General features: G+C 35.8%; 1 protein-coding gene across 5 annotated transcripts in view; it reads left to right on the forward strand.

Annotated features, from left to right (window-relative positions):
• Positions 1 to 13,666, forward strand: part of KHDRBS2 (KH RNA binding domain containing, signal transduction associated 2) — a 677,326-nt gene that overhangs the window by 409,824 nt on the left and 253,836 nt on the right. For all 5 annotated transcript variants that reach the window (XR_004029312.1, XR_004029313.1, XR_004029315.1 and 2 more), the window contains exons 5-6: positions 2,335 to 2,462; positions 8,012 to 8,210. Coding sequence is in view for 1 of the 5 variants with exons in the window: in XM_030809415.1 (XP_030665275.1) it covers positions 2,335 to 2,462; positions 8,012 to 8,210 (327 nt within the window). In the remaining 4 variants the exon portion in view is untranslated. The remainder of the gene's footprint in view (positions 1 to 2,334; positions 2,463 to 8,011; positions 8,211 to 13,666) is intronic.

Below are 13,666 nucleotides of genomic sequence, written 5' to 3' on the forward strand. Positions count from 1 at the left end.
TGTCATGATGTTTTAGCTAAGGCAAATCACCTGGCAAATCCCAGAGTCAGTGTGGTGGAAACTATCTAAGGATATGGATGCAGGGAATCCTGAACAAATTGGCTTAGTCTATGATACCATCTGATTAATATGTTGCTCTTCCTCTCTCTCTTCCCCAGCCTCCTTGACTTCATCCTTTTCCTCCTATTCCTCATTCTTCTTCTTCATCTTCTTTATTAGTATAAAATGAATAAGATCACATCTACATTCTTATATTTTCTGATTCTGGTGTAAAAAATATTTATGCTCTAAGGTACACTTCTATATATGTTGAATTCAATTGCAATTTGTTAAAATGTTTATTCCAACCCTCAGTCTTGCCAACAATGACAAACCATCTCTTTCTACAACTCATAAGCACCCCAAGTATCCATGTGTTTTCCTCAGAGAAGAAGCTGCAGAGATCCCCTTTGAAATGGGTAAACATTATGTTGCAAAATTATGGGATTAATGTTTCATTTTGATAGTACCTGGTCAGTTCACTCAGTAGTGGCAATTCATTATATTTCCTGATTCTAATAAAATAATAGACATGTTTATTCTTAAGTTTAGTTGTTTGAATGAGAAAATTAGGAGGTAGAAATTGAATAATATATGGCTTGTTAGAAACTATAATTTTCTACTCTATGACTCTTTTGTCAGCTAACTGTGTTGAGGCTATTATCAGTATAATCAGGTGCTGAAGAATATAAACATGAAAGCAACATGCTAAAAATAAAATTAAGTGAAATGCTTTAGGGCTTTTTGCTTGTAATCTAGGCAGTTTCTAGAGCATGAGGTAAAGCTGTGCCAAAGAAATCCTTGTAGGCTGAATGCTTCCCTGCCATTTTCTGGACAGAGGTGTGTGGGTGACCCTACACAGTCTTCATCAATACCACACATATGCAGAGCTACATTGACATCGTTTGGTGCAGATGATAATCTTAATTTTTAGTCTCACTGCTAGGCCTCAAACATCATATCTGTTAGCCAAACCTCTTCAAATATAGTGTTAATTCCTGGACCCCTCTTCTCACCACTAGAAGAGCCACTAGATTGATTTCACTTAAACTATGTTTCCAGAATAATAATTGATCAGATTGGCCATTCAGCACAAATAACCAGTTACCCAATTTTGTACTATTCAACCAGGGGTGTGTGAGTGTGTGTGTGTGTGTGTTGATTAGTTAAAAAGAGAAACAGGTGATACTGGCACTTGTTTTTTTGAAGGTAGCATTTACCTTTAATGATTCAGCTCCACTCTTGGGTCCTCTTGAATTGGCTGGTATATTTCCACCCTGATAAAGAAAAAGTCCCTTTGACTTTGACTGAGTCTCTGGTTGTTATTGTGAAATTTACCTTTTTCTCTGGATCTTACTTTCCCTTAGCCTAATACTGGAACTCGTAGAAAATTTGTTGTGTTTAAATATTTCACAGTGCAGCCAGACACGATGGCTCATGCCTGTAATCCCAGCACTTTGGGAGGCCCAAGTGGGTGGATCACTTGAGACCAGGAGTTCGAGACCAGCCAAGATGGCAAAACCCTGTCTCTACCAAAAATACAAAAATTAGCCGGGCATGGTGGTGTGCCTGTAATTCTAGCTACTCTGGAGGCTGAGACAGGAGAATTGCTTTAACTCGGGAGGCGGAGGCGGCAGTGAGCCAAGATCATACCACTGTACTCCAGCGTGGGAGACAGAGACTGTGTCTCAAAAAAGTAAATAAATAAATAATGAAAACAAATAAATAAATAAATATTTCACATCAAGCTGTTTAGTTGGATTCTGCAGCTGCTGGTTGTCTGAAGCAGGGACGTACTATCATAACTTTCTTTATGGTTGTAATACATGCTCAGGATCTATTCTGAACCCTTGGGATTGCTCTTTTTTGTTTATGCATCAGAAGCTATTTGAATATCATGTAGTCATTCATATTCTACACACATTCATTCAAATGAAGTTATTTTGTAGTAATCATCATATTAACAATCATAACTTTAGCATATTCCAAGTTCTCGTTTTATGTTGCTATCTTCCCTTTTCCAGCTAACACATCAAGTGATATCTCAGCAAATCTAATGTGATGGCCTGCTGAGTACTTTCTTGATAAAAGAAGCAATTTCAATTTCTCTATATAAAAATAGGAATTTAAAGTATATACACTTTTTAATATCATTTTATATTTTTGCATATAAGGTTCCAGGAAACAAATGAAAAAAATTATTTCCTATTGTGTTTTGTTTTGTTTCTTTTTTTTTTCCAACTCTGAGAACGGCATGTCCCATTTTTAACTCATCACATCATGTTTTTTTTACAGGACTACAATGATGAAATTCGTCAGGAACAACTACGTGAATTATCTTACTTAAATGGCTCAGAGGACTCTGGTCGTGGCAGAAGTATTAGAGGCAGAGGGATCAGAATAGCTCCCACAGCTCCTTCCAGGTACATTCATTCTTACTTTAAATAAATTAAGGATGATGGCAGGCCTTTTTTGTCCTGCTTTGTGTCATGATTATCACTAGCAGTAAACAACAACATCAGCCACAATCACTACCACCACAGCAAAAACAATAACGATGAAAGCTTATCAGGCACAGAAGAGCTTTACACGTGTTAAGTCACCAAATCCTCCATACTAGGAGATAAATAGCATCTGCAGGTGAGAAATGGAATTAGAGAAAGGTGTACGAAATTTACCTGGGGTCACGTAGACAGTCTGACTCCATAATTCACATTTTATACTCTTAACAACTACCCCTAGAAAATAAGGCAGCAAGCCGGAGATTTTCTACTTTCCTGTTCTATCCTCAGGATTAGAACACACACATGATACAACTATTCACCCCTTCAAACCAACATACCCTTGTATGAAGAGAAAACTATAAACTTTTTCTGTGCTTTAAATGGTTCTTGAATTGATATAGTCTTCCCAGAGAAGGAAGTAGTTAGATAGAGATACAGAGATAGATACAGATAACATATATGCCATCAGCCCAGAAAGCCAGAACACTTCTTGCATGGCTGATGGTAAGGATATTTAAAGTTCAGAGGGTATGTACAACTCCTCTTGGGGATCAGAGAGGATTTTATTTGATTTTGCTTACTTTGCAAAGAAATTGGTATCTTTTTGTATTAGAATTTGTTTTGCAGGATTCTGAATTGTTCAAGCTTTTAATAGAAGGCATTGGTTTGAAAAGAGTTAATGTAAAAAATATTCATAGCCTTCACAGAACAACTATGTGATGTAATCATTCTCTTCATCTTGTTATAATTGGCTTTTAAATCTCTAAAGGACAGAGATCTAAATATTATTTCATATATTTAGATAAAATAAATATACGAAGATATATTTATATATCTTTATATATCTTCGTATATTTATATATATTTATATATTTAAATATATTTATATATATTTATATATCTTCGTATATTTATTATTCATATATTATACTATTATACTTCATATATATTATACTAAGATAAAAATTATCTTAAGATATGCTAAGATACTTTTCAGATTCAGTTTGTTTACTTAAATTATACCTCAAATACTTTCAACCACCACTATCAACATAGCCACTGTTTGTAACATTTAAATAAAAAATATCTCAAAATGTTTCTCACTGGTCAGAAAAAAAAGTTAAGAATGATAAATTCCCAAATAAAATATCATGGAATACTATTTACTAGAGGTAAAATGTGGTAATTCTGGAAATTCTATTTCACTAAAAGCAAAACTTCTGAATGTGTTCTAGAGCTTATTTATATTTTATCTTTAAAAAATCAAAAATAAGCTCTCTAATGCTGTTCAAGATCATTTGTTTATGCTAAGAATTAATGTGACACAATACAATACTGTACTTTTTTATGGGATGAGTGTTTTTTAAAACCATGTACATTTCTAATCTCATCTTGATGAGGTTAAAAAGACAACATTGCTAGTCATCTTTAATGGATTTAATCATAAGTTAAATCATATGAAATTGCAACTTTTGTAGTTCAACAAATGCCAGTTTTACAGCTTTATGTGGTTGAATGTAAGTGTATATTTAGGATGCCTAGAGAGGGCACACACTTTTCTATTTTGTGTGCCTTAAAATGGGGGTGGGGCATTAAAACAATGAATTTATCTGCATTTGATAGTATGAAATCATCATAGTAATAGATTTTGCTTTGTTAGGGATATCCCTTAGTAGAATTTTGCATCTGGCATTTTTGAGTGGACCATATAAGATTTTAATTTCAGAGAAACCTTATTCTAAGGTTTTAATCCATTTAAATAATTGAATATAGGATAGCGCATTATGGTCTGGATTTTAATATATCTTCTTAGAAGAAAAATTTGATTGAAAGATTTCACTATTTAATCCCATATAACATACAGATCTGATACTATATACATAAAAAGAAAAGAAAATTAGCATTAAAAATTAATTTCACTTCCAATGCTGTACTGATATCATTAGTGGTGCTAGCATTAATGAAAGGAAATGAAACAGAATTTTGTTGTCTTCTGTTCCAAACAATATGATGAACTGTATCTACAATTTAAAATGAATAAGAAAATAGTTTTACAAAATGGAAAATCTTATTAATAAGAGAACTTTGCATAACATGAGTTAACAGTTGCTAATTTGAATTAAGTTATGAAATTATTACTTTATGAAGTTATTTAATTACACTTATATTCAAAAAGATGATGTCTAGAATATTTTTAAATTCTATAATTTGTTGAAAATGTATTTAATTAAAACAATTTACATTTCAATAATCCTATCTATGATAACTCTAATTTTCCAATAATAATGTATACCAGAGAACAAAGCATTATGCCTGTATATTGTAATAATTTATTTTGCATAATTGATGAATGAAAATATATGATATCTCTAACACACATCACCACTATATGTTGCAGTGAGTGCAGTCACTGAAAAATGAAACATCAGGAGTAAATTTTGAAGGCTTTTTTTTACCACATTGAGAACTAATACATAGAACTAATAGAGTTTATTAAAGAGGAGAGTAGTCATATTTATTTATGCGAAAGTCTACTCAATTATCACTGTGGATGATGCAGAAGAGTTACAGTGATTGAGAGAGAGAGAGAGAGAGAGACAGAGAAACCGTCTTATGGCAGGGGAGCCAATGAGAAAACGAGTCCATCATCCAAGGCAGATAAAAATGAGCAGCATTTGGAGTAGACAGGGATAGGGCCAAATTAAAGATTAACATTTATATGAATTAATGCCAATTAAATGTTGGAGAAGAAGGGTTCCCCAAGAGAAAGATAAATTTTTGGTGTCTAGCCTGGTGAGAAATTGATGATATCATTAACTAAGAGTAGGTGAAGGATCAAACTAAATGAAGAATATAATTATTCCTGTAAATAATCTGAGCTCTGTGGATTGCTGGTGTGACCTTGTGCAGGTGACTTGTTCTCTCCATGCCTTAATATCTCAACTTATTTTTAAAGTAGCTTAGAACTGCCCACATGACAAGCTTGTCAAGATGCTTAAATTAGAGTATTCATTTAAGGCAGTGGTTCCCAAATTGGCCTGCGTTTTGGAATCGCTGGGAGCTCCCTGTCTCCAGAGATTTAATGTCTCCAGTGGTTTAACTGGCCTAGGGTATGGCCTGGAATTTGGAATTTTCCAAAGATCCTCAAGTAACTTTAACATGCAGGCAAGTTAAGAAACTTCTGATATAAAGAACACAAGCCAAGATATGGCATCATGTTAGGAAAAAAACAGATTATAGCTATCATCAGAGGTAGGGATTGCAGGATGCAACCATGAGATCGAGGATAGAAACTGAGGACATCCAGATTCCAAAGTGGGTCCAGGAATAGAAGCCAGTGAAGGAGGATAACAAGTAAGAAGGAGGAATGAGGAAAAGTAGAGAAAAGCAGAGTCATAAAAGTCCAAAGAAACATTTTCCAGATAATAGTCCACAATCTTAAAACTAGTAGAAAGGTGCTGTGGCATGGAGACTGTAAAGAAATCTAGTGGATTTGGAAATCAATAGGCTACTGGTGATCTCAGCCAAGAGCATTTGCAACAGAGGGGTGAAAGCAAGAACTAGACAGATAACATTCAGTTCAGGAATGTAGAGGAAGTAAAGAATTAAACAGAAAATGTTCTTTCAGCAAGTCAGACAAATAAACGAAAGGATACTGTGGTGTGGTTTTAGCCAAGGGCAGTATCCTAAAAACAGTGATTTGAATTAAATTGGAGGAGAGAACAATGAGGTTAACATTCCAGGGAAGGAACAGAGTGGATAAGAGGCAATGAGTCAGGTTCAGGAGACAGGTTTGCTAGGGCTGGGTCTGGTAGTCAGTTGATGAAGGAAGAAAATGGAAAATTAGATTTGATATGAGCATCATATAATATTAGAGCAGAAGAAAGTACTGTGAATTTAGAAATCTGCATTTTACTCATTAGAAAAAATATCTATCTTAAGCCTAGGTAGTTATAATACTTACCCATGACTATTCAATGGTATAGCGAAGGCTCGTGAATAGAGTAGGGTGACCATATAATTTACTGCCCACACATGGATATTTTTGAGAGTGTTAAAATGCTAAACAGAACAGGAAGCTAGGACAACAGTGATAAAACCTGGACATATGCTCATCTTGCTTATGAGGAAACAGAAATGTGCTTGGAGGAGGAGTGAAGGCAAAATTGGTTTTTACATCCCTTTATATATTATCATGATAATACAGAATATTGTATTCTCAGCCATGTTGTATTTGAAGCCAGCGCTGGGCCTCTGGGTCTTTGTGTTTCACCTTCTCCCAATCTAGGAGAGTATTCTTTATACATTAGACTCACAATAAGTTCTCTGATCATTTCTCTATTCATCAGCTCTATAATCTATTTAAACATTTTAAGGCTTTACCAGCATTCGTACTCTTCACTCATAAATGCTCACTTTTATGTTAAGCAGGAAAGAGCCATCTGACTGCTATTCATAGCAGACAGCATTACCTATGTCCCCATATGTGGCTACAGCCAAATACTCTGATTGTTGACATCTCAAAGATCATCATTTTTTTTTCCAAAGCTTTAGTGTTCCCACTGAAAGCAGTGCTATCTAGAGGCTAACCTTTCAGACATAATAAAAAGTGAAATAACTGTGTTTTTGCCCAGACTTCAGACAAACCCTCAACCGTTCTAAAGGCTTCAAAATACCATAAAAATTGGCCACAACCATTTGATCTTACACTTTTAGTGCAAGTTAATTTTGTATCAAGAACTCCAATACAGAGTATTCAGTCTATTATTTTTATTACAGATACTAAAGTATTCCTCTAACACCATAGTTACCATAAGAAAATATATTCTGTCAGGGACTGCACCAGCTCAGGGGGTTACATGCACGATGATAAATCAGTGACAAAGAGTTGTGATTTCAAGTGATCTCAAACTTAAGCTGCTATAATAAACAGAATGATATCACTATGGTTAGACTTCCACATTTTATTTAAGTGCAGACAACTTTTTTTTGGTAAATGACAGCATTGTCCATCACTATCTGTAATCCCCAGCATAGAGGAGATGGAGACATCTGAAACCGCTCAGTTTCAGAGATGGTCCAGTGAGTCATATATCAGACAATGCTCTGATTTGTGTCTTCTTGGAGAATTTGGAATTTAATGGGGTTATATTCAGAGTGGGTTTTTGTTTGGGTTTTTTTTTTTGGCTTTGGGTTTTTAGTTATATAAAAGACAATTACAAAGTATTTTACATGGTTTTTATAAGAACTACTCATAGTCAGCGTTTACAATTATTGTCTTCTATAGATATCAACACACTTTATATCTTATATGATTTCTATTAAACGCATACACACACACACACAGAGAGAAAGAGAAATTTGTATTTATTTCATTGTATGGAGGCTGTGAGATGAAAGCTTTTTCTGTGATAGGCCCTTTTCTCTCATCATCTGTTTCTCATCTATACATGATTTGTTTCTCTTAGGGGCCGTGGGGGTGCCATTCCTCCTCCCCCACCACCTGGACGAGGTGTTCTCACCCCTCGGGGAAGCACTGTAACCCGTGGAGCCCTTCCAGTGCCACCTGTAGCAAGAGGTGTCCCTACTCCTCGAGCCCGGGGGGCACCAACAGTGCCGGGATACAGGGCACCTCCTCCTCCAGCCCATGAAGCTTATGAAGAATATGTAAGTACTCTTAAGAAATAAGTTGTAAGGATGCGTTAAATTGATTAGTTAACAAGCTACATCTCAAACCGTTCATATACCGTGAATATAACAGGTAATGTTTGTTGCAGAAACGAATGTCATTTACAACAGAATTTAAGCAGTGCATTTAAATGAGAGCATTTTGAGAAAAGGTTTCGTTTTGCAGGTGTCATCACTGTTAGTGCTAGTTAAGGAGCTTGTATTTTAAGAATCAAACTTATCCTTAGGAAGTTGGAGGAGATTTCAAATGAGAAATAATTATAAACAAAAGGTGAATTGCCATGTATTCAGGGATTCTGGAACTTGATAAAGATTAGCATAAAACTCAGAAATATTTGACAAATATAATATGATTATATTATAAACTTTGGGAATATTGTAAGACCATGTGGCTGGTCTTTCATTTATATATCCTGACTCTTTCTTTCACCATATTAAAGATGTGGATTGGCATAAGAAATTCAAAAAAATATACAATGAACAGACAAAATGCAGTGTTTCCAAGCATCCCCCTCCCTTCCTATCTACTGTATCTTTTGGTCATCTTATGTATCTAAACACCTTTTAACATTTAGTTCTGATTGTCAGTATTCCACTAATTACATTGTGGTCCTTGGGTCCATTTCTCTGACTAGATTGTGAAACTTGTAAAAAGGGAAAATTTACTAATAGTGTAACAATAGGAAGTCTTCTGTAAATGTTTTTTTTTTTATTATACTTTAAGTTTTAGGGTACATGTGCACAATGTGCAGGTTTGTTACATATGTATACATGTGCCATGTTGGTGTGCTGCACCCATTAACTCGTCATTTACATTAGGTATATCTCCTAATGCTATCCCTCCCCCCTCCCTTCACCCCACAACAGGCCCTGGTGTTTGATGTTCCCCTTCCTGTGTTCCCATTGTTCACTTCCCGCCTATGAGTGAGAACATGCGGTGTTTGGTTTTTTGTCCTTAAGAAAGTTTGCTGAGAATGATGGTTTCCATCTTCATCCATGTCCCTACAAAGGACATGACCTCATCATTTTTTTAGGGCTGCATAGTATTCCATGGTGTATATGTGCCACATTTTCTTAATCCAGTCTATCATTGTTGGACATTTGGGTTGGTTCCAAGTCTTTGCTGTTGTGAATAGTGCTGCAATAAACATACGTGTGCATGTATCTTTATAGCAGCATGATTTGTAATCCTTTGGGTATATACCTGGTAATGGGATGGCTGGGTCAAATGGTATTTCTAGTTCTAGATCCCTGAGGAATCGCCAACTGACTTCCACAATGGTTGAACTAGTTTACAGTCCCACCAGCAGTGTAAAAGTGTTCCTATTTCTCCACATCCTCTCCAACACCTGTTGTTTCCTGACTTTTTAATGAAGGCCATTCTAACTGGTGTGAGATGGTATCTCATTGTGGTTTTGATTTGCATTTCTTTGATGGCCAGTGATGATGAGCATTTTTTCATGTGTCTTTTGGCTGCATAAATGTCTTCTTTTGAGAAGTGTCTGTTCATATCCTTTGCCCACTTGTTGATAGGGTTGTTTGTTTTTTCCTTCTAAATTTGTTTGAGTTCTTTATAGATTCTGGATATTAGCCCTTTGTCAGATGAGTAAGTTGCAAAAATTTTCTCCCATTCTGTAGGTTGCCTGTTCACTCTGATGGTAGTTTCTTTTGCTGTGCAGAAGCTCTTTAGTTTAATTAGATCCCATTTGTCAATTTTGGCTTTTGTTGCCATTGCTTTTGGTGTTTTAGACATGAAGTCCTTGCGCATGCCTATGTCCTGAATGGTATTGCCTAGGTTTTCCTCTAGGGTTTTTCTGGTATTAGGTCTAACATGTAAGTCTTTAATCCATCTTGAATTAATTTTTGTATAAGGTGTAAGGAAGGGATCCAGTTTCAGCTTTCTACATATGGCTAGCCAGCTTTCCCAGCACCATTTATTAAATGGAGAATCCTTTCCCCATTTCTTGTTTTTGTCAGGTTTGTCAAAGATCAGATAGTTGTAGATATGTGTCATTATTTCTGAGGGCTCTGTTCTGTTCCATTGGTCAATATCTCTGTTTTGATACCAGTACCATGCTGTTTTGGTTACTGTAGCCTTGTGGTATAGTTAGAAGTCAGGTAGCGTGATGCCTCCAGCTTTATTCTTTTGGCTTAGGATAGACTTGGCGATGCGGGCTCTTTTTTGGTTCCATATGAACTTTAAAGTAGTTTTTTTCCAATTCTGTGAAGAAAGTCATTGGTAGCTTGATGGGGATGGCATTGAATCTATAAATTACCTTGCACAGTATGGCCATTTTCATGATATTGAGTCTTCCTACCCATGAGCATGGAATGTTCTTCCATTTGTTTGTATCCTCTTTTATTTCACTGAGCAGTGGTTTGTAGTTCTCCTTGAAGAGGTCCTTCACATCCCTTGTAAGTTGGATTCCTAGGTATTTTACTCTCTTGGAATCAATTGTGAATGGGAGTTCACTCATGATTTGGCTCTCTGTTTGTCTGTTATTGGTGTATAAGAATGCTTGTGATTTTTGCACATTGATTTTATATCCTGAGAATTTGCTGAAGTTGCTTATCAGCTTAAGGAGATTTTGGGCTGAGACGATGGGGTTTTCTAGATATACAATCATGTCATCTGCAAACAGGGACAATTTGACTTCCTTTTTTCCTAATTGAATACCCTTTATTTCCTTCTCCTGCCTGATTGCCCTGGCCAGAACTTCCAACACTATGTTGAAAAGGAGTGGTGAGAGAGGGCATCCCTGTCTTGTGCCAGTTTTCAAAGGAATGCTTTCAGTTTTTGCCCAATCAGTATGATATTGGCTGTGGTTTTGTCATAGATAGCTCTTATTATTTTGAGATACATCCCATCAATACCTAATTTATTGAGAGTTTTTAGCATGAAGGTTGTTGAATTTTGTCAAAGGCCTTTTCTGCATCTATTGAGATAATCATGTGGTTTTTGTCGTTGGTTGTGTTTATATGCTGGATTACATTTATTGATTTATGTATGTTGAACCAGCTTGCATCCCCCAAAAAAATCCAGGACCAGATGGATTCACAGCCGAATTCTACCAGAGGTACAAGGAGGAGCTGGTACTATTCCTTCTAAAACTATTCCAATCAATAGAAAAAGAGGGAATCCTCCCTAACTCATTTTATGAGGCCAGCATCATCCTGATGCCAAAGCCTGGCAAAGACACAAGAAAAAAAGAGAATTTTAGACCAATATCCCTGATGAACACCGATGCCAAACTCCTCAATAAAATACTGGCAAACCGAATCCAGCAGTACATCAAAAAGCTTATCCACCATGGTCTTCTGCAAACGTTAAATTTAACTGATGCAAGCCAGATCATTGTACTATGAAAAAGATTTATTTTGCCTTTAACCTCTCCAGCATGTCCGTCTCCTGATCTAGGTATTTGTTTCATTCAACTATCCATAAACATGCTGTCCTCTTCAATTTCTTATGTAAATTATTGCTCATTAAACATAAACTCTTCAAATACAGTTACTGTCACATACTGGGCACTCAAAACATATGGACTGGTTAATAATCAAAATTTAACTATAAAATAAAGTGAACATAGTTTATAGCTACTATTGAGTATATTAATTTTTAGCATGTATTCATTTTAGGAATAATGTTACTGCTTAAATATGAAATATTGACTAATATCTATAAGAGTGAAGTAAGTGTAAAAATCCACTTCTACTGGAACAGATGAAATGTGTTCATCTAAGCATCTTTACTACATCAAGTATCAATATTTAAAACCTCAGACAATCTTAAAATTGCAAAACCAGAAACAGAAATCATATTCTACTCTGCAAACAAACCCACAAGTCAAAAAAACTCAGGGACTAGCCCTGGTTCTGCCATTTCTTGCCAGAGATATAGTATGTGAAAAATAAGGACTTGTTTAAATGAATTAAAAATCTACAACAAGGGTGGTAGGATCACTTTTTATCTTTGAGGAACTGTTTAGCTCAACAATCTTTATGTATGTTGTCACTATGGTGTTTTTTTCCTCCAAATAGAGGCTTAAACAGATCAGTTTTTAAAAATTAAGAAGAGAGAAAAACTTTTCAGGTAATAGTAGTTAACATTGTTATTAATAGAAGAATTTACACAGCATATTTGGGACTGTGAAAGAGAAGACTGGCAAAACATTTGTAGCCTCTCATGTGCGTTCCAATTTATAGTGAATACATCAGTAGAATATGAGTCAAGAGTAATCAACAAAAGCATAAAGAGTTTATGGAAATGTGGGTGAAAGGGTTATATTCTAAATGGGAAAATTTAAGAGGTGAGTATGTTCCTTAGAAAAGATAACAGAAAATAGTAAAATATTAAATATTAGGTAATCTGAAATTATTACTTAGATTTTAAAGTACCCACTTGCTTTTATTTATTCAATCAGTGACTCACTGAGCCTCCATCTTATTTTAGGTGTGTTCTGAAGGTCCTGGAGACATATCTGTGAACAAATCAAACCAAATGTCTGCTTTCATAAAGCTTATATTTTAGTGGGAAGAGACAGAAAACAAACATATGTAAACAAATGAATGAAAATTAGTGAGGTAGAGATAAGTGCTCTGGAGAGAGATGAGGAGAGTCCACTTCCAGGAAATGGGCAGTTAGGGAAGGTCTCTCTGAAGTGGAGACGTTTGAGCAAATGCTTAAATGAATTGAGGATCTTGGCCAATTGGCTGCTTCTGTAAACAATATCCCTGGTAGAGGAAACTGCAAGCATAAATGCCCTGAAGTGGAACCTGTTTGAAATATTTGGGGATCAGCAAGGAGGACATTAAAGCTGGAGCAGAATGTGTGAGGGCAGTGGACAGGCCAGTTCATGGTGCTGTTGAAGGGTGCAGAGGAGGAAAGTGGCATGATTAGATTTATATTTTAAAAGGTTTATTCTGCCTACATCATGGATAGTAGAACATGAGGGTGGAGGTAGGCACACAAGTGGAAACAAGGAGGCTGTTAACTGGTTGCAGTGCCCCCCCTCCCACCCCATGACAGGATGATGGAGGGGATGAGAGAAGGTTCAATTCTAAGTGTACTGCAAAAATCATCTGTTAAGATTTGATGATGGAAAATATGTGGATGTGTGAAAGAGAGGAGTAAAGGAATGTGTTTATGAAGTGAAGGTGATTAGACTGAACGACTGGGTTAAATTGAGACACTGTTTGTTGAAATGAATATATCATGAGGGAAGTTGAAGGTTCAGTTTGAGATTCCTGAGTGTCACTGTGTGGACAGGATGTGGCATTTCGAAACAGGCAGCAGCACCTCAAGGTCTGAATTCTAGCTGTGACACTACCTGTGTAATTTTGTAAACACTTTGAGGTTTGGATCTCTTCTATATAATGGGAATAATCGTTTCAGCCTCTCAAGACTCTATTGAAGATTAAAAATAAATATTCAT

Source organism: Nomascus leucogenys, chromosome 3, assembly GCF_006542625.1.
Source record: "Nomascus leucogenys isolate Asia chromosome 3, Asia_NLE_v1, whole genome shotgun sequence".
NCBI classification, from domain to species: domain Eukaryota; kingdom Metazoa; phylum Chordata; class Mammalia; order Primates; family Hylobatidae; genus Nomascus; species Nomascus leucogenys.